This window comes from Pezoporus flaviventris, unplaced genomic scaffold, assembly GCF_033815535.1.
Source record: "Pezoporus flaviventris isolate CSIRO_AGI_PZ_B2104156 unplaced genomic scaffold, CSIRO_AGI_Pfla_v1 ptg000002l, whole genome shotgun sequence".
NCBI lineage: Eukaryota > Metazoa > Chordata > Aves > Psittaciformes > Psittacidae > Pezoporus > Pezoporus flaviventris.
The window spans coordinates 87,128,454-87,154,345 of record NW_026892550.1 but is presented as its reverse complement, the minus strand read 5'-3'; the positions used below and the strand labels follow the sequence as shown (position 1 = coordinate 87,154,345).

The 25,892-nt window shown below is 45.4% G+C and overlaps 1 protein-coding gene across 2 annotated transcripts in view; it reads right to left on the bottom strand.

Moving 5' to 3' along the window:
• DENND2A (DENN domain containing 2A) overlaps nt 1-25,892 on the bottom strand; it is a 61,916-nt gene that overhangs the window by 22,266 nt on the left and 13,758 nt on the right. For both annotated transcript variants that reach the window (XM_061444923.1, XM_061444924.1), the window contains exons 2-8: nt 15,560-15,658; nt 12,750-13,958; nt 11,568-11,695; nt 8,007-8,128; nt 5,416-5,613; nt 3,518-3,611; nt 2,121-2,171 (exon numbers count right to left, since the gene is read on the bottom strand). In XM_061444923.1, the coding sequence (XP_061300907.1) occupies nt 2,121-2,171; nt 3,518-3,611; nt 5,416-5,613; nt 8,007-8,128; nt 11,568-11,695; nt 12,750-13,958; nt 15,560-15,630 (1,873 nt within the window). In that variant the 5' untranslated portion in view covers nt 15,631-15,658. The remainder of the gene's footprint in view (nt 1-2,120; nt 2,172-3,517; nt 3,612-5,415; nt 5,614-8,006; nt 8,129-11,567; nt 11,696-12,749; nt 13,959-15,559; nt 15,659-25,892) is intronic.

Sequence of the window (25,892 nt, the reverse complement as noted above, 5' to 3'; positions counted from 1 at the left end):
CCATGATGCCTCCCTTACCCCTACTACAAAAGAAAATTAACTACAAGCAGAGACTACAGCACATTCTCACATCTGCGCTTCCTGTGAACGCGGGTGGCAGTGCAACTTTTTGACAGAAACAACAACCACCAGGATACTGCAGGAACTCCAAATGCTTAAGATGCCTGCTTGGGAGCCTGGGCTTCCTGAGAGACAGTATATACTTTAGGATGGACACTTGACCTTTTGTCTAGTAAAGTTGTGCCACTCGTGGACTATTCCAGACAATGTAATTTACAGCAATCTTGAGATGCCTCTTAAATCAGAGAGTGTAACAACCCCTGGATAGTTAAAGCCCTGGAAAAATGGCCTAGACTCCTTTCTCTCATCACCTATTTGTTCTAAGGCTGTAATTCAAAAGTTTTCAGAAATGGTTTCTATTTTACCAGAGACTTCAAAAGGAGCAATGTCATAGCAATGCTGAGTGCTTCTGAAAAGCTCATTCAAGCTCTGCATTGTTTATATTCTGTGCAACCCACTAAAGATACCGGGATTTTACTGCTGTCATCATGGCAGAGTTTGTCTTTGAACATTTTTCCTTCCCAAGGGTCAGCACTTACGGCTGGCTCTGACATGCAGTCTGATGATTGCTGTTTGATGATTTACTGTGTCTCAGATGATGTACAGTGACTTGCTAAGCAGAGGTAACTGGCCGGTGTGTTTAGTCTGTTAAGTAAAACACACAAACCTGAAAGTCCCAGATAAAAGAGACTTGTTCAATCATCTCACTTATTTAAAAATAGGGAAGTCAACAGTTCAATAAGGCATAAAGCAAAATACAGGTGCAGCTAGAGCAAGCAGCAAGTGCCAGAGCTCCTGCTCACACTTATATAGACTTGCACAGTCACTCGGATCTGGATATTGTTCAGAGTCATGCGCTGTTGGATTTGAGGTGAGTTCACACGGTCATCATCGGTTCCACTCTATAGGCAGTTCCTAGCTGCAGCTATACAGATGTTACAGAGAAACATATATACATGACTCACTATGGCAACCAGTAACAGACAAGAGTTTTGAGTCTTCCTGGACACATTTGCACTGTCTTTCTCAGCTAGACCTGAACATAGACTGTATTTCACATCGAGTTTCAAGACAGTTGTGAATGTAATCTCTGCTCAATCTGGCTGCAGGCTCTCTCTCCCTGTCTCCAGGCTAGCTGGAAAACCTGTCAAAACATAGGCAGTGGCAGCAATTTTCAGCTTGATCTTGCTGACACAGCAGTAAAGATAAAAGATTCCCCAAGCAGAGGAGAGCAAGAGCATACAGTAGTTCTTGTGTGGAAACCTATGCTCACGACAGGGAACTCAGTCTGAGGTTTCTGTTCTAAAAACCTGAAAGAGGGTAAAGATGAACACTTCTAAGCACAATGCACTGTAATTGACACAGAGTCCAACTGCTGCTTATGCCTGTCTTTTCAGCTTGAGCACTGACCTACTACGCAGCTCAGGTGTGCACGTGAGTCAGGAAGCTTTGGAATCTGAGCGACTTTCCATCTTGCACTCTAATTCTGCCAGGACTTTGAATTTGCCACATAACTTCTGTAAAGATTGCAATGCCACCAGCTACAGGGCTAATTATCAGTACAAGAAAGTTTTAGAAAAGTATTATTATGGAGACAAGTATATCATATAGCTCTACTGAAGTGAAGTAAGCAATGCAGCACTTTATCCAAACTCAGCCAGTGCAGAGGAGTTTAACTAGCAATAAAGCATACAGTGCAATTCTGTTTTCCCAGCTAGCTGGTCTGGCTGGTGGGTTATCTCCCTTAGAAAATGTGTAGGTGGGTTTCTGAGCACCCTGTCCCATGCAGTGCTGCTCCTGTCAGCCTGGTCACACATTTTTGACTGCGTACTTAGAAAATCCTCACTGTATTTCCAGTGTCCAAGACATCTCCTAGGCAAGTCAGTGCAAAGAGCTTTGATGGGAATTGAAACCGATGTTTGGTTTGGAGCCCTAGAGTCTGCCCATGGATTTTCTTCTGCAGTATTGAGATCTTTGTTTTCTCACTGCGTTCTGAGTGGAAACTCCTTCTCCAAAGGCATAACACAGAAGCCATTTGCTCTCTTCACACATGTGCTTACCTTTCAGCTTCTCTTCAGTATCACTGTCTGATTCACTGTTTTCGTCTGTAACTAGGAAAAGAAAAAGTGGAAGATGAATTAGGCAAAGTCTGTTTATACCTGTGCATTTCTTATCACAGGCCTGGAAACTTCAGAGGGAAATTTCAGAGGGAAAACAGTACAGATCCCAAGAGCCTTGCTCTTTTCATGGCTGCAGATAAACACAGGCACTTAGCTTACCAATCTTGGTATCTTCCCATTCACTCAGGGAATAATAATAACAAGAACAACAATAATAATAAATAAATAATAGTAATAATACTAATAATAACAAAACAATAACAACCCCAATCAAAGTAATTTTGAAAACAACCACCACCACCCCCCCCCCAATCAATTTTAGACAGCCAGAAGAGTTGCATAAAGAATAAAATGCCAGATCAGTATATTATCCAAGTCTAAATAAGCACACTACCAAGGCAAAATACTGATTAACAGGCAGTAGTTTGCACGACAAGGGATAAAAACAAGCAGACAAACAAAAAAAAACAACTGCCAGACCAAATCAGGCTCAAAGTCTGTATGGTCCAGTAGCCTCTTTCTGTCAATGATTCCGTAGATGCTTCAGAGAAGGGTATAAAAATGAGGTAGAGAGAAGTCTGAGAACCCTGAAGGTTCATATAAACACATCCATCCACCCTGTATATCTTATATAAAATGGGATAAAGAGTAACAAGCAATTGTGGGAAACAATTAGTGGACAGCTTTCACTGGAAATCAGAGTGTTTTGGAAAAAGCACCATGTTGGGAAGATGTAATTTAAAGTTTTAAAGAGATGAGATGCTTAAAAGTAATTGTTCTGAAGTACCTGAACATTTCTAGCAAGCTGTTAACTGACAGCAGGTGGCCAAAAATCTTAGTCTTGCTATGATGGAGATGGTCCTAGAGTCAAATCTGGAAACCCTATTTCCAATGGAGGCTCTTTGTTCATTGGGATGCTGAGGAAGCCAAGACTGTTTCAAAATTTACCATCTTCCATTGGACCATTTACTAAAGTGACACATTCCTGCAAAATATTTTGATCTCAACAAATCAGACTTTTTGGACAGAAAACGCTTCAAAGCTTCCAGCCTGTTCCAGAAATAGACATCAAAAACGGGGGGACATTTCTGATGTGACCTGTAAGGTTATCATGTAAACCCATGGAATGAAAATTCAGCAAAAACATAAAGTTCCACTTTTATGAAAACCTTTTGGGCAGAGGAACAGCCTTTATGTTCCCAAAAGAAAAGGGTGGAAGCCCCAGTTCAATCTCACTCCGGACTCCTAAAAAACATCACATAATCACTAAGCCAGCCTAAACTCTAAGACAAGTCCTCAAAAAGTCTTAGATGTATGATAATTCAAAGTTCTTTTACCTTTCCCTGAATTGCTCTCTGTAGATTGTGACAGTCTCTTGACACGTTTCTTTCCCCTTCGTGCTTCATAAATGGCATTGATTTTCAACACGAGCTGCTCAGCAAACACACAAACAAACAAGGTTATTTTTCTCCCCAGGCAAGAAAGTTAGAACTTCATGCAAAGTGCTCAGTTTCCCAACCCTGGCCCTACTGAAAGTCTTCACTTGAGAACCTGCCCTGGTCCACAAGTTTAAAAGCAGAACCGGCTGGAGGACAACAGCAAAATTCAATGCCTTTATGCCTTTAACATCTGCTGTGGGCTATGCTGGAAAAGCCTTCATACCAAGCATTGGGGAAACACATCGTACAAAGAATGATGAAGAAACTGAAATGGGTGCAAGCCAATAAAGCTGAAGTACTTTATAGTAGTGTTTTTCTTTGCAAATCCTTTAATCCCTGGCCTCCCAGCTGACCAGGAGAGAGGATATCTCAGTGTTGAGCATAGCTGGCCTTAGTGGCTCATTCAAAGCCTCTGGTCTCCTTATCCGTCCCTAAAAGGGAGCGGAATTGCAGGAGGACCATAGCAGGCTTCCCCAAGCCTCTTTGAGCCTCCTTGTCAAGGTTCCAGGCAGGAGCAGCAGGACATGGCCACAGCATTCAGATCTATTCCAGAAAGTCTGGGATCCCTGCACACGTGTCCTTACAGCTCAAAGTAAGACAGGCCCACCACGCACTTGGTCAGGGAACTCTGAATCCAAATATTTAAGTGAGGCAGGATGCTTTGCTGTGAAAGTACAGCCTCCACCCAGCCACCCAGCTCAAGTCTCAAGCTAATCTTGCCACTGACACAGTAAATCTCAGTTCTGAACTTGCTGTGCAATACTGCTCAGTGACAATGCCTGGTAAACGTATATACTTGTAATCTTCCCTTCAGTTGACATAAAAGCATGTGTGAACACACTGACAGAGCTCAAGCACATGCACAGATGTGTAGGCACACTGGGAAAGAAAACCCTAGATGTTTGTAGTCTTTGGCTCATTCCTGAAGGGAAGAACAGAGAGAGGGCATTCAATAATCAGATATGCAAACATGAGCACAGATCTGGCAACCACGAAACAAAGACAATACACAAACACATCCCTTTGCCCCCAGTTGAAAACTGTGGATTGAGAAAAAAATCGCCACAGACAGTCCCTGGAAGCCTCTGCTTGTCCTGCAAAGACTGGGACAAGCAACTGTGTTTTTATAACTGTGTTTTGAAACATTCAATAGACAGACTAGTGCCAAACCTCATTTGGACTGAATACACTTCCTGCTAGATCTGAGAGAAAATAGAATTGAAACGGAGTCATGCTGTATCCAAATATGAAGCAGGAAACATTGCTCCAAAGAGCCCTCCTAATTACAGAGAACTCTTTTTGTTACTCAAATATCAGTGTTTTCATTGTTCCCTTCCAATATCACACCCTACCTTGATTTAGGAACAGTCAATACATGAATCAGACCTAGCAAAGAAGAGATTGCCAGGAGAGAACAACAACACAGCACACAGGCAACTTCTGACTCTCCTATCCATCAAGCAAAGAAAGAAATATGATGGGGTACATCTTTTGCAAAAATATTAATTGCCCCCCCCCCGACAAACTTCAACTTTTATCCAAAAATTAAAATGCTTTTTTCTTGTTATTATTTTCTCTCTCATGACAATCAAGATATCTCAGACTGAAAAATAACTTCTTGAGAACTTGTAGAAATGCTAGTGAGCATTCTCCTTCAGGCAGGAAGGGGGTTAAACACAAGTCAAGTCAGTTGCCAGGACAACAGCTACGTCGCAGGGATGCCACACTGGAAACTAAAGAAAACATCTCATACTTGAATTCCTGCCTGGAAGAAGCCAAGAAAGACCTAGATTTACCTTGGGAATCTTCCTTCTCCTCCTGCCATTCTGAGGGTCTCCCAAGGAGAAGACAGTGTCATCTGGACTGCTGGGGGTCGAGGGAGGGCTGATTCTGGATGGTGACCCAGTCCCATCACGGCTCAGTTTCCGTATGTCTGGCAGCTTGAAACTCCTCCGTTCTGAGTTTTGTCGGAAAAAAATGGGCTTGGAAAGCAACTGCAAATGGAGGAGAAGGAAGAAATGAATGAAGTGCCCCTCACACCTTTGCTTCATTGCTAACACTGTTACAGTGGGGCAGCTGCAGCACCCAGCTGGCAAACCAGCTCTGAGAACGCTCGCAGATTTCTGCACACGCAAGGAACTCACTCAGCTACCACGCTATACCAGGACTAGCTTCACCAGCAACTTAACCATCCCAAATTCATTTCAGACTAGAACACAGTCTCGGTGGTTGGCCAAGAAGCCTTGCTCCAGTGTGAAAAAAAGTCTCCCAGGACTTGAGTAATCCAGATGCTGGGACTGTAAACAGGACAAGACTAACCAACCAGCCAACCACAAGCATTCAGGATAAGGAGCAGCTAGCCCGGAGGAACAGAGGAGTGAGACCAGACAGAATGCACTGTCAGTATGGCTGTCTTTGACAGAAGCCAGAATTAACTATTTCAGATAAGGGTACAAGAAATGTCACGAGAGGCAATTATGGAGTCTGGTTTCCTCCTTAGCTCATCAGTAAGTTCAGTGAGAGAACAACAGTAGATCTTTAAGTACCAGAATAAAGTTCTTAAAGTACCTAAGCAAAATCAATATTGGAGAAACAGAAAGCTCAGCTCTAGATAAAGAAGGGCAAACCACTTCTCACCAGAAATATGCTTAATAAGAGCTCTTTTTGTCTTCTACAGAATTGCCCAGCAGTTATGACAAGATGAAGTCTCACCTTCTGTGAGCCCTGTACCTGCACTCACAGAGGATGTATCTCCCTGCCATTAAGCAGTGTGCGGGAGATGTATGCAAGATAATTCTGAATAAGTCACAGCAACACTGTAGCTCAGGCAGCATAATGGTCTGCCTCCATCAACATTCAGCTGAGTTACTAGCCAGATCAATTCACTCTATCAGGTTAGCTCAGGTGTCTCTGCATGGTTTGGCAGAAGATACTCAACTCACAAAAATGCCTACCACCCACAGAGAAGTCACACATTATAATGAGACTGGGAAGACCCTTTGCAATGAAGAATCTCACTTCATTGAGTGAAGTGCACTAGTTCTACAAGCTACTACTGAAAGTGTGTCTAGACCCATTCCCCATCAGTCTCTAGCCTGGCCAGGCTCTGATTCACACTGCAGTTGCAAACCCAAGAGAGCTGCAGCACTTCTTTTCTGACTGATGCAGGTCACAGCTTTTAGACGTCAAAGCACTGTAGTGTAATATAATTACTCCCATCCAGCTCTTTACCAAGTGCCTCCTGCTGGGAACTTTATCTATGCTGAAAGTTATTTCTGTGTAACACTCCAGCCCCTTTTTGATAGCAGAGGTGGGAAATCAGGGTGCACAGGTGATTGCAAAGCTCTCGGAGGGAAATCATTCCAACACTCATACATAGACCCTTGATGCTCTAGAACTAACTAGCAACAAGGAGAATGGATTGAGAACCACCGAACAACTTTAACTTCTAAACGTTGAAGTGCCCTAAGAATCCTCAGCTGCCGATTAAGCTGGTTGCAAAACAGCAACACATCAAGAAATGCTGCACGACAGACTTCTGAAAATGTTGAGTAACAGCTCTAATAATAGCTGTAACTTGGAGAGCTTGGGAAAACCCTCTGGTCAGAAAACTTTTTAGATCCCTGCTATTCACTCTGAACCCAGTTGTTACCAAGATGACTTCTGCTGTCACACTGTCCCTGCTGTTTCAGGCTTGAACTATCTAAACAGACAACAGGAACCAACCAAACGACTCAGGAGGATGAGAGCAGGGCTGGCCTTGGTAAGCCCTGAGCTCTGAGCAAGAAGTCGAGGTGAATGTTTTACCTCTTCTTTTGGTTTCACTACCAAGGAGCAAAACTGCACCAGGCTGTGAGCTGTGCTGTTGGTGAAGACACCTTTTTAGTACTGGCCCCCTAACCAGGGTATCGGCACTGCATTACTTACCAGCAACCAGTCTCATCAAGGAGAGAGCAAAAGAAGCATCCTTAAGAGAGGGGCTGCAGATTCACGTTGGCATTGGGCAGACTGCGTACTGCACACTGACCCTGCACCAAGACCACTGCAGGGCTTGATTATCCAAGCACTTAAATACCATCATTGATGGGAGGAAGACCTTTCTTGCACTATGTTAGCAGGTCTTCTCCCTACCAGGGAAAGGTAGCCCTGGTAGGAAAAAAAGCAAAAGCCAACAATCCATTTATATAAGGGAATGCTGTTTTTTTTTTACCTTGCTAAAGGGCAGTAAATCCCCTCTTATCGCACTGTACTCTGTGGTAAAAGACAAAAAGGGAAAGACCATGACACAATGAAAGTCATTGGCAAATCCCTACTTTTTCCATACAGGACCTGGATTTCACCCAAAAACCTTCCAAAGTAGAAGAAATGGTCATTTGAATCAAAGTACCTTAGTGGGAGTCCCAGGTACAGAAGAGGTGGGGGATGCTGGGAAGGTCAAGACACATTTCTTCCCCAGACAGCGGCTGTTGGTCTCAATGTCTTCATAAGGGTTTTCTTTTGATGGTGGATCTGCAGCAAAAAGCCACAAGCAAGAGGCTGTAAGTGCAGAAAATCTTTGAGGTTTGCCATAAAAATCTGTTTGAGGATCTGCTGGCCTTCTCCCACCTCCCACATCAGATATAAAGACCTGTTCTCAAGCATTCCTGCAATTGCTTCATTCTCTCCACAGCCCTAGAAGTCCAGCTGCTCACTGGACACTGTCCAAACCCTGACACTGACACATGCAGCCATAGAAACATATCACAGATACTACAGATGGAACAGACCCAGAGAGTCCTTGAGTTCATTTCCCTGCCTTCAGAGGAGCAGTGAGGTTCTCAGGCACATCAGTCCATAATTGTATTTCCTTCCTTCCAGTCTTCTGCTTAGAATTGTCCAAATGAAACTGAGAGCTGAAGGGCAAGCATAAAGGCCCTCTCTCTTCTGTTTTAAGCCCACATTTAAAGGGACCTTCGGCCATCATTTAATGGGGGCTGAAGCGATGCATTGCTCTTGGGCTGACTGCAGGAAGATTTAATCCACTCTGAACATTGATGTCTATCACACAGCACAGACTTTCAAACCCACCTACCAATCATGTATGCCTCAACCTCACAGGCTCCACTTTAGAAAGAGGGAGGAATTCGCTTCACTTAACCTAGGCCATCCAAAGTCAGGATACCCTCCCTGGAAGGGGCCTGGGGACAGACACCTCTGAAGTAACATTCAGCTCATTCTTACCTAGGATCCCCTCAAAAACATAAGACTTGAATGACCACACAGAGGTGTCCCTTTCTTTCCATTGATTCTGGAGATGAAGCACACAACTAATTCCAGTTCATAACACCCAAAATTACATATGATGAACTTCTTACATCTCACTCTTCAGCCGTGCTAGGAAACGCAAATATTAGTATTCTCTCTCCACTGCCATCATTCAATGCCACTGCAGCTGGGAGTTGAAGCAACTGCCTCTCTCTTACCATCACCTAATGCTTGGCTAAGAACAAAGAGGTCAGTAATGCTGCAGGCCTCCGGAGCAGGGACCAGTAACTGCTTCGCTCCTACCTGCCTGCCTTGCGGAACAGAAGTGCAGCTGAAGTCTTCATACAAGGAGAGAAACCCAAGGCTCTTTCCCACACTGTCTTCTACACTGGCTTGGTGATATGCAGCACGACAGTGGTGAATCTCAATTCACCAAGGAGGAGTAGGTAAACACCAGCAAAGCAAGGCTGCATGGGCATTTTGTCAGCAAACATGCTCCTGTTCCTTAAAGTGGCTCTACTTTCTAATTTCAGTGGGAAATTTCAGTAGTAAAAATATAGTTTTTTACAGCTGTTACATACTAAGTAGACTGAAGCAAAAAAGAACAAGCTTGCATTCTGTTGCCTCACCCATCCTCAAACTGCTTGGCAGCACGTCCAATTAGCCTCAGTTTAAAAGAAAGGACACTGTTTCCCTTCTTTTGACAAATAAACCTTGTAATGATCTGCCCAGTACAATTTTCAATACTCCAGGCAAGCACTAGTAAACAGGTAAAAATATGGTGCATGAAGGGAATCTCTATAATTTGCTGGGAGAGGGAATGGTTCCTCCAGCAACAGCTGAGCCCCCACAGGTCACACATATGGACATGGGGTGTATATTTGTGTTTGCACGCCCTGATGGACACACATGACTATCTGCCAGTCAGCAGGAGTGTCCTGCGGCTGAGGTTTCCCCTCCACTGATACGGTTTTCACATGATCATAGAATCATAGAATAGTTTGGGTTGGAAAGGACCTTAAGATCATCTAGTTCCAAACCCCCTGCCATGGGCAGGGACACCTCACACTAAACCATGGCACCCAAGGCCTCGTCCAACCTGGTCTTGAACACTGCCAGGGATGGAGCATTCGCAACCTCCCTGGGCAACCTATTCCAGTGCCTCACCACCCTAACAGGAAAGAATTTCCTCCTTATATCCAACCTAAACTTCCCCTGTTTAAGTTTTAACCCGTTACCCCTTGTCCTGTCACTACAGTCCCTAATGAAGAGTCCCTCTCCAGCATCCCTATAGGCCCCCTTCAGATACTGGAAGGCTGCTATGAGGTCTCCACGCAGCCTTCTCTTCTCCAGGCTGAACAGCCCCAACTTCCTCAGCCTGATGTTTGTTTCACGGATTATATGTGCCTGTGGTCTTGTGAAAAACAACACTGTAGTTTTTTTCAGTTATCCCTGTGCATCCCTTTTCCCAAGCTCCCATGGTAACACCACCAGGACTGCAAGAACCAATTAAACATCACTGACTTCAGGCAAAGCCTAAATGTGCAGCAAGAAAAAAAGAAAACGAACATGCTCCATTAGCTGACAATTACCCATAACTTCGTTTTCTTCCAGTATCTGCAGCTAAAAGCCAAAGGGGAAAAGAATTTCAGCCTGGGATTTGAGTTCCCTGCGAGCTTGGGACACAGGGGTGCTCTTGTGTTTAAATGGATAGATTTGCCCATACAGCCACTCTGTAATGCTATCCATGTTATTCCAGCTGACAAGGTGACCCTTATTCAGTGGTTCCTGAGACCTCCCACCACACAAAACAACCAGCAGCTGCTCAGGCACTCCCTGTCCCTTTGCCCCCCAAGTAAAAAGAAGAAAAAAGCAAACACGAGGCCAACAGCTTCAGATACGTCAAAAAGGACAGACTGGCATCACCTTGTCTGCCATCAGCCCCAAAGGAACACAATTCATTTGAGAGATCTTTCTCACGCTCCTGAGAAAGCACAGCTCTTCTCATGCCAAGGAACGCACATCACCTTTGTAGGATTACAGCTGCATGGTGAGAGCAATGCAGCTTTACCTTCCTATTCTGCTAAACTCAGGCAAGAGGTTTACACAGCACCAGCCTACAGCTGCTAAAACTTAAGGCTTTTTCAATGATTCTATGTTCCATAAAAGGCCATCTAACTCACAGTTTTAAAACCCATTTCAGAAATTGAGAGTGTTACAATAATCTTTGAAATGTCACTGATCTGCCATCAAAGTTACAGAATGAAATAAAACTCAATTTCAAAGATTGTGGGACCTAGTCTCTTCATTTCAGTGATACCTAGACCCATACACAGTCCTATTTCTGAACTGTGGAACTGATCTTAAGGCTGTTTCCAGACTATCTCAGCAGTGACAAACTCACCACAACGGACAGACCAGAGCTGTGAGAACTAGTCCACAGGAGAAAAGAAAGACAGGAGAGATGCCAGCAAAAAATAAAAGCTTGTTCCCGCATGCCTCAGGTTCATCTTTGAAGCTGATGAGTTTTGAAATGTGCTGTTTATTTTTCTTATTACTTGCCAATAATCTGTGTAAAATATGTCTTGGTTTGCATTTGGATAATAAACATAGTTTAATCAGCACCTCCGGTGCGTGCCTGTTAACCGTCTTCTCAGTTACTCAGCATCAGCGGTCAAATCCCTTCCCTATCCAAAACTCCTACCCAGGATGTCTTCATAGACGTTCTCTTCAGATAAAGTGCGTGTGAGGGCCAGCTTGGTCTGCGCGTACCAATCCACCCGCCCGGTCTCAGACGATGACTGCAGCAAGTCTTCAAACTCGTATGACTTCCTGCACCATTGACGGGAGGGAAGAAGGAGCAAAGACGAGAGCCATACAGTTAACCAGCATTTATAACCAAGTAACAGCTAATTCACTGCTCCAACATGCCACGCAGTTGGCAAAATGAATTATGGAGAACATTTCACTGCCTCATCCCATATAAAGCATGAAAAAGTAACACTGGGATCAGTTATTTTTATCAGTCACACAAATAAAGGCATTTTGGGGACACCACAGATAATCTGGGTTGTCATGCCAACAGCACACTGTGAAGATACAAGTGTTAAGTGGTGCATTCTGCAACCCTGCAAAGAACTTGAGGCCATGAGAGGTCCAATTTACAACATAGATCCCACCCTTGGCAGGAATAGGGAGTCCAAAACCAGCTCTTTGTTTTTACCCATTCTGCCATCCTGCATGTGAGTACTGATTTCTTGCATTGCTCAATCAAGTGTCCTCCCCTACCAAACCTGTAAAGTTTCAATTTCCTTCCTGCAAATAAGCCAGGAAGTTTTAGGTGACAGTTTATGCAGAGGGTATTAGAAACAGCTGTGCATTTTACACTCCCCACCCCAAAATGTGTGACAATCATGTGAGAGGGGAGGGAAGGCAAGAAAGCACTCCAGAAGAATATATACGCATCAGATTCAGCTAGAGGCATAGGTTTACTAGGAACAGTGAAAACGCTGTGGTAGAGACTAAACATTATCATTCCAGACATCATTCCAGACCAGCCGTTGTAATTTTGTAATTAAATAGATTTTCTGCTAAAAAAAACAAAACCAAACCCCAAACCCTTCAATCTTGGGCTCGCAGGTTAAGCCACATAATACAGTGACTTTAAAGCCCAAATCTGCCATGACTTATCCCTTCACAATTACTCTGTGAGGCTGTTTGTGCTGGCCACTCACACATTCTCAGAGAGATGACTGAGTGTTGGTTATGGCCAGTAATGCTCTCTGGGGATTATGAGTGGAGGGAAGATCCACCTCTTCCAGAGAGATATGGGAAGGTGGGACTCCACCATCAACACTAATACCATTGTGAAACAGAGCTCAAATACCTGTGGTCAGCATTGTTCTTGTGCTTCCCACTCCAGAGCCTCCTGCTGACAGCTGATGGGGGAGGAGAAGAGGGCAGAGGTGGGGGAGGAATGGATGGCAGAGGAGGTAAGTTTCTTTTATTCCTAGCTGCTGGCACCCAGTCCTCTTCCCCTTCGTGTTTGAAAGTCCGCCGGGGCTTTGGCAGAGGGTTGATGAAGGGTTTCTTCTCTGGCACCCCTGGCTCAGTGTACACATTCTCCACCATGCAGCCCTTGGATTTCGCATGAGAAATTCTTACTTCTTCTAGAGTCCCAAAAATTGGCTCACTGATTTCAGAGTCCAACCCAAGAAGCCTTTTGTTGAGCTCAGCCCCACATACGCTCTCGTGGCTCTCGGAAGCAGTGTGTCCTTGTGCTGCCTTCTCCTGCAAGCACTGTGGGGAATAATAAGTACCAGGCAACTGTGGCTGCAGCTCTGCTGAGCCATCTTTCAAAGCCTTCTCTAGCTTCTTGACCTGACTAAGCACTGAAAGATTCTCCTTCTGGATCTCCCACTTCCCACCTTTCACCTCCTTGCATTTTCCAGGGCTTGATTCCACTTCCTTATCCTTTTGTGCTTCCCCCTTTTGCTCTGCTGCATGCCCTGTGCCTTTCTGAGTTCCTGCTTTCTGCTCATTCTCTTTGCCCACCCCTTTGCTCTCCAGTTCCCAGTTCTTATGTCTCTTGGTCTCCACCTTTCGAGTCACCAGTGCTTCCCCACTCATCTTCTCAGGTACAGAGGGCACCCTGTGCTCCTCTCTAACTCCCTGTTCCTCCTCTCTGCGAGGAGTAGACTGTGTTTCCTTTTTCCCTTCCCATTCTGAAATTTTGTCCTTGATGCTGAAGGACTTATTCCTCAAGCCAATTTTTCCAGGTGACTGTATATTCTGAGTGCCTCCTATCTGTCTCCTGATTTTACTGTTTTCTTTAACATTCAGATCCACAGATGGGTCGCTGATGATCATTTTGGGACTAAGCATGTTCTGCTGAAAGCAGTCTAGCTTTGGATCCAGCATCAAGTTCTCCAAGGCTCCCAGTGGGTTCTTCACCACAGAAGAAACTGGTTCAGCTTCAGGTGTTAAACCCAGGGTGACAGAGGCACCTTCAGAATACCTCTCACTCAAAAATCGACACGAAGGTCTTTCTAATTCCTTCACAGCTGCTGTATCAGTTTTATCTGCAAGCTTGATCCTACACACCAAAGACAAAAAGAGAGGAAACATTCACCATCACTGCCCACCCTTGGGTTAGTCCATTAATTCCAGAAGCTCTACTCGTAAATCTGGTAACAGTAAAGGATGCTAAAAACGAAGCACTTCAGAGACAGGTTTATGGGAGAGGGTGCTCAGGGAAAGGTGCTCTGTGCTCTAGCCAGAACACAATGCTGTCCTCTTGTTACAACTAAGACACAGTTTGATATGAAGTCTTTCTCCGTGCCAGAAGTAGGTGGCGGGTGAGAGAGGTAATTTTTGTACATCAGACATGCTGATACCAGTGAGAGAGGGTCACCAGCACTTTTCTCCATGCATGTTCAGATGTATTCGGACACCATCAGGGCACCAAGGAGGTCCAATGCAAATAAATGTGAAATGGACCAACAGTAGCAAAATTGCTGCTGTTAAACAGAGGAGAAAACATACCGTACAGCTGCCATTCCTCTAGTGCCTGCTCAGAGGATCTCTCTTTGTCCATACAAACGTTCCCCAAATGCCTATTAATGCACAAAGAATGTACTTTTAGGATTACATTTCTATGGCCCTATCATCCCAGGCCGTACATGGGCTTGGGCTCCCACGCACCCAGGCAAAGGATTAAACATCTTTGCTGCTTGAGTCCAGACTGAAAAAAACCCCTAACATATTTACTCTAGAGATTTCTAAGTGTGTGGTACCACAATATTGTGATATTTTATCACAACGTCCTAGCTGAACAGACAGTTATTCCAAACACAAAATACTTCTGAACCAAAGCACTCAGCCATGTCTCTGGGCTTGGGAAAGAGTATCAGGACAACACAATGTAGTTACTGAGATGCAAACCTGTGTCATTAGTCCCACTTAACCATGATCCAAACACTGAGATTTAACTTGGAAAACTGCTCCATTAACTTAAATGTATCAAGTGTGCCTCTTCCACAACTTAGTGCTCTTGTAAGAGGATACATGTGGATACTCTGTGCGCTGGCAGGCCTTGAGCTTTGTCCTGGAGTTAAGCAATGCTGGCAGCCATTGTAGCCTCAGCTGTAGTGCAAACTGAGTATGGGATGGGTTTCTAAGCAGAAATGGGACCCAAGCCAGATACTGCTCTTCTCTAGCTTCACAGATATTTTAACTCCTGGCTGTCTCAGTGACATCATGCTTCAGTTAAGAGGTAGCATTGAGAATACTGACCTTTCCCAAGGAGTAGGGCATTGCAGTGCTACTGCCCACTAGAAACCAAGGTTGGACACTGGGAAAAACCTGCAATGGGTGAGGACAGCAGGGCTTGTCTGAGAGGTCTGTAGAGCCTCCAGCATTAAAGACTTCAACTGCAGGTGGCGCAAACATTGACAGGGATCATCAAGCAGACCTCTCCTAGCACTGTGAGTCCAGAACACTATCAGTCTGGCTGGATGCTAAAATGCACAGTGCCACAGTCCTGAGATGGCAATGAAACCACCTGAGACCTACAGGGGTGTGTTTTAACGTGTGAAGAGAGAAGGACAGTGTGGAGCAGAAAGAATGTTTGCTTCCTTTGGTTTTCTTTCTCTTGGGGATAATAAACACTGTCAGTGAAGCATGGACAGCTCTCACCTCTGAAAAGACTTGCAGACACTGCTTTCAGTCTGGCTGCTCACATCGGCCACCTTGCTAGCTGTCATCATGTCAGCACACAGCAGAGCAGCAGGTCACCTGCAGACAGACACAAGGAAGAGGCATTACTCTGTGCTCAGCATCCTCCTCTCCTCCTTCTACACAAACTCATTTGCCTTTGAAATTCAGGAGAAGAGCAGAAGCAAGACATGACAGCATTCTGGGGACAGCCTCGGTTTCCTCTCTGTGAAATGCAAAGAGGGGTGACAGCATTACCCCTCAGAAGCCCAGGGAGGAGTCAACAGGTTTTGAGGGCAAAACTTATCTTTGACTTGTCAACAGCAGCTGTACCATGACTTGGCTATGGAGCACGTTTCATGAAGATTTTATTGCTGCCAAAATCTCAGTGGACTTAGGGTTTTTTCTCTTACAGAAGACTAAACCAAAAGCAATTTTAAAACAACCTGTGTTAAAGCCACATGACCAAAGTGGCTCCTCTGCAATAGTGTGACAGTGTCACCAGCTTGGGACAGAAAACGTTTTAAGCTCTAAAGATACTGCACTGCAGCCACTGGTTTCCTTCTCTCTGCTGGGCCATGTTTGGCTGCTACTGCTCTGATTTCAGAGGACAACTCCACATGGGAGTAAGATAAATCAACTACAAAAATGAGTCATTCTGTTTGCCTTATGATTTCTAGCATTTATAGAGTGACTGTCCCTCTCTTTTGAGTCCTGCTGGTCAGTGCAGTTCAGAGAGACTCTGTCCTCTTTTTATTGCCCCACAATGCTCTTACTCATTAAATAAAAGAACTATTCTGTTACCCTGCAGCATCATCTCTTCTCACCTCCCACGGTGGTCTGCCTGGTCTACTTGAAGGTGTCACTTCCCATGGCAGAGGGTTGGAACCAGATGATCTTTAAGGTCCCTTCCAACCCAAATCATTCTGTGATTCTATAATCTTGTAGGTAATATTTGGAAGATATGCAGGCTCTCAAATCTGTGCACTTGGCTCATCTGCAGATGCTGCCCCACCATGTCTAGCAATTGGCAACAAGACTGAGAACCTCAGGAAATTTAGTAGGTCTTGTCATTAAAAGAATAAACCCCACCACAACAGAAATAGTAAAGAACAAAAGGATCTCTCGCTTCCACTGTTCATGTATTTTGAGCAAAGAGAGGAAAAAAGAAAGAAGAAAGAAGAAAAAAGATCAGTCGTTTGTTCAGTTTTCTCTCCCTCCCTTTAACCCACACTGGCAACGTTCCCAAGGCAAGGAGTGAACTCTGTGTCAACTCAATGTGTACACACTCGAGGCAGTTCATTGCTAGCCATTTAGCAGACTCTCACTCCCCAGACAATAAACCCCCTTGGCTTCTCTTCCTCATTAGTAACTGGAACAAACACCCACTTCACTCATAGACAGAGAACAGCCTCCCAACACTGACAAGAAAATTTACCAGCCCGAGGAACAAAATCTATTCATCCACCCATTAACTGCCATGGATTGAGAATAATGCAAACTGAACTCTCTCTCGGATCCATGGCCAAAGAGTGACTCACACGGGCATCAAAGCAGGCTCCTGCAAAGCTGCAACACAGCCTGCTCAGCATTTGGCTTACAGCATCCCTACCGCAGGGATGGTCTCTTCACTCACCACTTATGTAGTGTCTTGCACAGCAGTGTGAGTGGCCAGAACTCCTCAGCACTACCTTTAGCAGTAAGAAACATAACAACAATGGGAGTTGGCATACACACAGCCCCTGTGGCTGCGCTGCCACACCAATGTTTGCTTGTGATAAGCAACTCTGTCTTGAGAAGATCACACAATTTCCCCATCAGGAAACTCAATCTCTCAGCCTTTTCCAACAGCCCCCTAATAAACACTGCCTTGAAAACAACATCTGGCTATGAGCAAATACATGCTGGTGCTCAGAACAGTCACGTACCTGATATACTTCCCGCATGAGAGGCCAAAAAGAAGGTAATACAAAGTAAGAGGGGCACTCGTGGATGGGACTGCCCCATCACTCTTGGTGAGCAGAAGCGAGGCACAAAGCAGTTGCTGGGTGCTGCAAAAGAGCCTCCTGTGAAAGGAGCACTGCTGAAATCAGCAGAGCAGCATGACTTGGAGCCAAGGCCAGAGGGACATTTGTCCCCCACAGCCACCACATGTGGCAGGAGTAACCAAAGCAACGCACTAACACCAGGCAGATTAACAAGTGGACAAGGAGCTTCCAATGCAGCAACACAGCAGATGCTTCAATGTGACAACAACCAGGTACCTACCGACACACCCACTGATAACACATGCCACTCGGGGGCAAAGTCATCCCTGGGAGATACAGGGATTGCTGTGCCTTCACCCTCAAGCAGCAGAGTATATACCACTACACACAGGCTGGCATCAGCATCATCTAGGGGACTATTGTAGCACGTTAGCTGGTCTTGCCCAAAAGAGTAAGTAGTTATGCAAACACTGCAAGACATGGGGGAAGCACAGCCCCACAGCAACCCAAGCCCAGGGCCACCACTCCTGGCACGTGCATCCTGGAGCAAGATATAAAAGCCATAGAAAGGGAAAGAAGATGCTGAACTCCATTTGGAAAACCTCACTGCTTTGATTTATTCAGTAATCTCTGCCATTGTTTGGAGGAACAAAGCAGTCATCTGATACAGTTTCAAAATTAAACTGGGAAAGGAAGGACAGGGGAGGAGGTGGGAGGAAAGAGGGAGGGGAGGGAGCTCTCAAACCTGTTGGCCAGACCCTGGGAAGGATGTGAAGTCTCCCAGAAGAAGCCTGTCCACGTATCTCCCACACGCACCCGGCCTCACAATTCCCAGGGCCATGTGATAGAAGCTTCCTGCTACCAAGTGAAGCGAGACCTATCCCGACCTCTCTCTTCCAAACAGAGTTCCTGCCTGCTTTGTGTTCGTAAAGAGGCGTTTGTTTACTGATCTATCATTGGCATGCAGGAAACAGCCTTGAAATGAGCTGTAATCATCTGTCTCCAGCAATAGCTGTTTGACTTTCTTCTAATTTAAGTTTTCCTCCCGTTCCCCCTTCCCCATTGCCCTCTTCCCCACTTCCGATCCAAATGCTTTTGGAGTACGCACATCTGGTTCAGGGCACCAGATACCGCACGATGTTTCCAAAGCAACCAGCAAATAAAAGAGAGGCACTGACAGTAGGCACACTCCCACCCCCAAAAGACACAGAAGCCTTCCAAAGGAACACAAGCTAAGCTCCTTCAGGGAGAGGAAGAAACCAGCTTTGCCCACTGCATTTGGTACAGCCACCAAACCTGCAGAGCATCAAATGACCCGCAGTCTACATTATCAGAAACATACGTGGCCAGCATTCATGGTCACACATGTGGAGTCTTGCCTGTGATAAGGTCAGGCAGTGATGGCAGCAAGCCTCCCAGGCCTCCCTGCTTCACTAGTTTGTTTGTGGGGAATAAACCAAGCATACCTCAAAGGGTCTTGTGGCTTGGGGATAGGTATTACCATTGCCGCATGCTGGAGGGGCACAACTCAAGATTTTCTTCGCTCTGTTTATTCTGTATCTCGCACAAAAATCAGATCCAAGTCCATCACTGGACACTAGCCACACTGCTCGCAAATACAAACAGCAAGGCTTCACAGCACCAAACTCTCCTCCAAGGAGAAAAAAGACATGCTGCATTTCTTCTTAGTGCTCACGGAAACTGTCTCTCCAGTTACTTTAATGAGGAACTTTGACCAGCTACACAAAGCCTGCAAGTAACCTCTTCACTTCAGAGCTTTACAGAACAAAGGGTGCAACAGACAGCAATAACACAACAATATATAACATACATATATCTGGAACAGGAAGGATGCCAAGAAGACAAAACACTAACAGGAAAATCATGAGTAAGGGGAAGTTAACAGTTAAAGCCTCCAAGGCTCCCTCCCCCAGCCCTTGCTGTTTGGAGCTGTTTCCCTCTGGGGGAAGAAGCAGGCATGAGGATGCATGCTTGCGCACATACACACAGGCTATTGCGTGGGTCCCTGCACACAGTCCCACCACCAAGCAGCATCCCTGGGCTGGGGTATAGGCATGTTGCCTTTTCCGGATCCCCAGCAGCTGACCTCAGGGGGTGAGCCCTTGCAGGGCAGAGGACACCAGCCATGTGGAGACAAGGCAACAGGCCCCCAAAGCAGGCTTCCCTGGCAGAACAGTGTGCTTGCAGAGGGGGAGTCACTGACTCGAGGTGCACACCACCAATATAATGGCAAGGCAAAGGTTTTCTAAGACTTGCGCTCAGGGTATTTGATCCAAAGCTTGACTACATGTGCCTTGAGTCTTCCCTAGCAGACAGCAGCAAGTTTCTTCTCAGAAGACGTCCATGAAGTCCACTTCTTTCATGTGCCAGTCAGCCCTGCAGGTGAGTGTACCCCAAGGTCTGGGAGGTCAGGCCACCTCTGCAACAGCAGAACTTATCAGCAGCATCCAGTGAAGAGGACAATTCAGCTTACACATGAGAAAAAACTTTTTAATGATAGAGCGACTGAGCACCAGAGAGGTTGTGAAGGCCTTATCTTTGGAGATGCTCAAAACCTGACTGGACGATGTCCTGAGTGAGTTCCTCTATGTGACCTCACTCTGAGCAGTGGCCTGGACCTGGCCACCACCAGAGGTGCCTTCACTCTGCCATTCTGTGCTGGGCAGGGTTAGTTCGGGGCAAGGGGAGCTGTCACTTCTTTGCAGGCACTGACTGTCCTGGCCACGGAGTCTGAAGACACTAGCAGCGGGATTGTCCTTCACCACACTCATAACGGGATCCTAACTGTAGCCAGTCAGGCCCATGTCATTTATTAAAGGAAAAAAAGCAGGATAAACTTACATAAATATAGCCATGAAGGACCAATGACTGGGAAGCAACATATTCCTACAGTATCTTTTACAGCCAGATCCCACACAGCCTCCTATCCCCCTTGCCCCATTCTTTCCTAACTTTTTCCCTTTGATCTATCATATCTTCCACCACAGGGCTTACAAGGGGGTCAAGAGAACCCCATGTGTCAAAACAAACTGTATTTTCAAAAACCCCAAGTGGAATCGATGTACCACAACCTCTCCCTTTGTGCATGCACCCCATGGCAAAAGAACAGCGCTGCAATGCGAGGAATGAAGAAACTCACAGTGTTGGCGTTCAGCCTGCGTGCAGAAAAGCTGTGTTGTATGTTATGATATGTCTTTATTTTTATGATATAATTCATCCTACTGACCTTCTCCCTCCCTAAGCCCAAGAACAAACTGCCTGCTTGTGTGTCACTAACCTGATTTAAAGGATTACTATGGTTAAAGGGACTGCCCTGCTTCTCCCTCTCAGTCCCTGCTCCTCCCTTGGGTGCCAGCAATGTGTCTCCTGGTTAAGAACATGCCTGATCAGATCTAATAGTTGTCCTTGACTAAGTGTGTGCCTACTTTTTCCTCCCTTCTTGCTCCTGCTTCCTTTGTATCCATTCCAGTGCTTGCAAATCCCTTTCTGAGCTAGCAAGGGCTATCAAGCTACCTTGTTCAACTCACTAAACCAGCCAAGAAAAAAAGGGGGTGGGGGAAAGCAAAAAGTTTTCTGCTCAGATAGTGACATCAGTCACCTGTCATGGAAAACCTGATAGGCACTGAGGCACATGGAAGGCAAGGGATGAAATCATACTGCAGGGACAGTTTCACTGAATATTTTGTTTTCTCCTCACTGCTTACCCTGAAGGCAATTTGTTGCTCACCATATAAATGGCAAACTGGGTTGCACAGACTATGGGCAAAACTACAATTCGCTCTTAGTACAGGGACAAGCAAGACTTGATTTTTCAAACCATTGTAAGTGCAAGCCCCGCTGCCTTCACAAGCGGCTGGGAAGCCAGGCCCACAGCCCCACATCTGACACCCAGGCCAGGAACAAACAGCTGGAAAAAATCTTGCTTTCAGGATTTGTCCAACACGATGGTGAGCTCTTGGAAGGGCAGGTGAGAAGGTTCCCAGCCATTTCTCCTTCAGTACCCGCCAAATTAAGCAAGGAACCCCTACAGACACCCAATTCACTTGCTGCGTTACCCAGTTTCACCTCCAGAGCAGGACACCTCTGTTGCACTGATGGAGATCACAGACATACCAAACTATGTCTGCACTGCCTGCCCAGTCAAGCCTGACATGTTTTTTAAGTTTGACCCCATCTTGCAAAAAACTTCTCTCATCTGTACCCCCTTCTTGCATGCTAGATCCTTGTTACATGCATTCTTCTTCAAGTACTCAATGCCAGTCCATGCTTCCAAGGTCTCCCCTTGATCAAACAGCCTGGGTTTAACGCTCTGGGTTCATTATTCAAGTCCTAGTTTCCTCACCCACTGCTAATCTCACACTGTCAGCTATCCCAGCCAGGCCCTCTCTGTCCTTCCCCATCCTCCCCACCACCACTTCCCTGCATCCCCCTCTTTCCAGTTCTGTCCTGTCAAATCAGTGCTTAGCCAGCATAGCTTGTCCAAATATCTTCCTTCCACCCTAAGGATTTTCTACGATGGCTCCTAGCTACAGACTCCTTCGCCCTTTACTTCTTCCTCCCTGCCCAAACTAATATCCCTTATCCCATATCCCTTATGGGCCCTCAGCCCTCCATCACTCGTGTCCTACCTCCTTGCTCCACCAGAAACAGCCTTTCCTCCACACCTACAGCCTCAGTAAGCCCCTTCCACTCAATCTACTACCTTAGAAGCTGCTTCCCTACAGCTTCCATGGTTTTCTCTTTTTACCTGCCCCCAGGCATAGTGTCACCAGAACAAAGTTACCTGACACCAGACTGTCTGGTGCAGAACTTGAGGGAGAAATTGAGGAGCAGAACCTAAGGAGCTTATACATTTCCCCGGGTTTTAGATCCACTACAGCTCTCTCCTGGCTACCAAACATCCCAAACTCCTGGATATAGCTTCTGCACGTCCACAGTGCTTACCTGAGACAACACTTGCCCTGCATAGTCTGCACCTACCTGTTGAAGACATTGGACTCCATACACACATTCCCACTGTCAATATCCTGAGCGGATCCCACGCCTCTCCCTGATTGCACACCCATGTGTACACAGTGTAGCAATTATTTCTTCAGAAGTAGAATGACTGCATCTTTATGTCCAAATCATCGACCTTGACTAGGACCGAGGACCTTTTCCTTCCTTCCTAGTCCAGGCTTTGCCTCTTCTGGGTATTAGTAAATAAAGCCATTTCTACCTCTTGTCTGCTATGGTCCCAGAGGGATAATCAGTGGCACAGCAGAAACAAAATCCTGGTAGTCTAGTCCACTGTTCCTGGTCAGAGATTTACAAGGAGGTCCTACTGAATTCCATAAATGTATTCTGTACCACCTATCAGGTAGCCAGCCTTTGGCTCAGAACTGCAAAGGCTGTATATCCATCCATATATGACTCTCAGGTTGGGGTTTTATTACAGAAGCAGTGTTAGGACTGGGTTTGCAACAAGGCTTTGCCTGGAAAGAAGCTAACCTTCAGCAATGAGGAGAGGGGAGCCAGCAGGATGTGCTGTGGGCAATACTGGTGATCACCCTGTGCCTCAATTGCTTCCTTAGGCCACACCTGTTCTGTAGTAAAGCAGCTGGACCCTTCAGAAACTACTCTCACCTCCTGTCCATTACTTCCCTCCACCACCCATTTGCTGAAGGTTGTAGGTCAAACTTCGCAGTGATAGCAACATCATCTGCCTGGCATGGGGAGCTAGAAGGACAGCGCATTCAGGAATAAGGTAACTACTGAAGATTTCAGCTACTAAAAATAATTAAAACCTCTGCTGACCATGTGCCAGCTGAAATCTTCTTCCCACACAGTCTTGGAAAAGTTAAGGTAGAGATGACACAGGAGTGGCAAAGGACAAATTCCTGCTCCAAATAACATTTCTGTTTCAAAGCATAAGATTAGTCCTAGCAAAAGAAAAGCCTGATGTACTTTCTAGCACAGGTGAAGCAACACGTTTTTCTCCCCTAGCCTCACTCTTTGAAACAGGTGAAACATTTTGGCTGAAGGCTTTCAGAAGTAATTCAGCCAGAGGCAATGCTCAGCATGGAAAACTGCAAGCCTAAACAAAAAATAAGTTGACCTGAATACAGAATTCAAACCCAAGGTCTCACAATGTGAACTGTCTTCTGTTAAAGGTGGGGCTCATTGCACCCACTACTATTACGCCTGTCCCACATTTCCCATTGTCTGATTTTCTCTTTGTTCTTCCCTCTAAACATAAAACAAACAGAAAAAAAAGCTCAACAACTAAAAGGGTACTCGACATCCCTCCAGTTTCCTTCAGGCAACCACACCCTCTGCTAGAAAACACAGCATTTTCCAGGGTCAGTGGTGCGATGTTACATGACCACCTCAAACAAACCAGCAATGCTCTTCTTTCTAATTCACTGCTCACAGGTTAAGTCCTGCGCCTACAGAAGGTAAAGACTGTTACTCTTTGTGGTGGTGGGTTTGGTTTCTATTAATGCTTAGAAACATGATGAATCTTCACTCCTGCAGGTAAGTTAACAAATACTAAGAAAAAGTTCACATGGGAAGGAAGAGAAAGCTTCGGTATTCCCAAATCTGACTGATAGAATGAAGTGTAATTGCAATGTTTAGTGGAACAACATATTTCAGGCTAGGCTTTCTACAGATAAGTCATGAACAAAAGATTTAAAGAAAATCTATTTCCAGATGGAGAAACCAAGAGCCTGGGAAGTGAAAGGAGAAACAGAGAACAGCTCTTGTGCGACGGTTCTTGGCAACACTAGATCATCTCCCTATGATTTAGACACGGCCTTAGCACTTGTGTGCAAACAGTTGGGCTGCTCAGCCCCTTTCAAAGTGGGATAACATTTAATTACAGTTTGCAGCCTAATAAATGAAAATTCAGACACTTCAAGTCAAGGCTGAAGAAGACATCAGCAGTGAATCCTGTGTTACCGAAGCAATCACGAGCTTGCTGATGACATCAGTGGAGCCGGTGTTTCATACCTGCTTTTTTTTGGCTTTGAAACTACCCACATACAAGATGACTGTAGTCAATATGGAGTAAAACAAAAGAAATATGGACCAGATTTACATGAGCATGCATTTGCCAGCAGAAGAGTCTATGCCACATGGAGAGGCAGGATTTCTAGCAGAGGCAGTGGAACTGGCTTCAGTCCCCAAAAAGATGAAACTACACTATCAAATATGCATTTCTACCAGTGTAGAAACTGATAGAAATACTGGTGTAGATACTTTCTCTTCTTTGACAGAAATGCTGTGCTACAAATATACCAGTCTTACTACAGCAGTGAATAACTTATAGTGTAAAAAGCATTGGAAAGAAATCAGAGTCATTATTACGCTTATAAGAAATGCAAATATTTGACAGCATATATTTGACAGCATAGGAAGCAACATGCCACTAAAATACAGCGTTTAGCTCATGAAACACACTGGAATTCATTTTTGATGTGGTGAGATAACCTCTGCTATTCTAGCATAAATGGGACCTGAAAAGGTCCCTTCGAGGAGCAAGTCTGCAAAGAGTTTCCTGGCAGGAAGACAAATTGTCTCACATTCAGAAAGGAAGTAAGAGCATTAAAATGAAGAACTTCAACTGCTTCCAAAACAAGTTATCATTGGGGAAGACAAATGGAGCCTCAGCAGATCTTTCCTTCAGTGGCCTTCACCCTGCAGGATGCTGACTCTTGCCCCTCCTGATGATGATTTGGCACACAGCTTCCTGAAGTGTGCATCGCCACAACCTTGGGGGACCATCTGCACAGCTGCATGCTCCAGAAGACTTTCCTGTACCAGCTCCGAGTCCTGCTCCTACAGTCTGTCTCAATTAAGCACCACCTTCTGAGCTCAAGCAAAAAGTCACCTGTAGATTGCTTTTTGGGTTCCAGAGACCCTGCTTTCTCCTGCCTTGCTCAACCTCCTCTTTCCTCCCACCCTCACTATCTCACGTATCTTGGCTATCACAGATGTAGAACTTGCTTATTGCAGATCTTAGTCCTTATCAAAAGCTTTCAACCAGAGTGCAGCACACCATTCCCTCGTTCAACCTTCCTCAGCAGAGAGCAGGGCCAGGCAGCACATGAACCACTAAAGATTTACCCATCACGAGGACGAAACATCTCCAGAGAAGAAAAACCTCTGCAGAGAGGCCTTGCATTTATTTATTTGTTAAGGAGGAAAGCTGCTCTCTGTGGGTGTGTGCATGCCAGTGTTGTCAGGACAACAGGAAAAAGGACATTGGAGGGGTGCTGCCAGGAAACAGTCGGCCATCTGCCCGTGTGCAGAGCAGTTTTTCC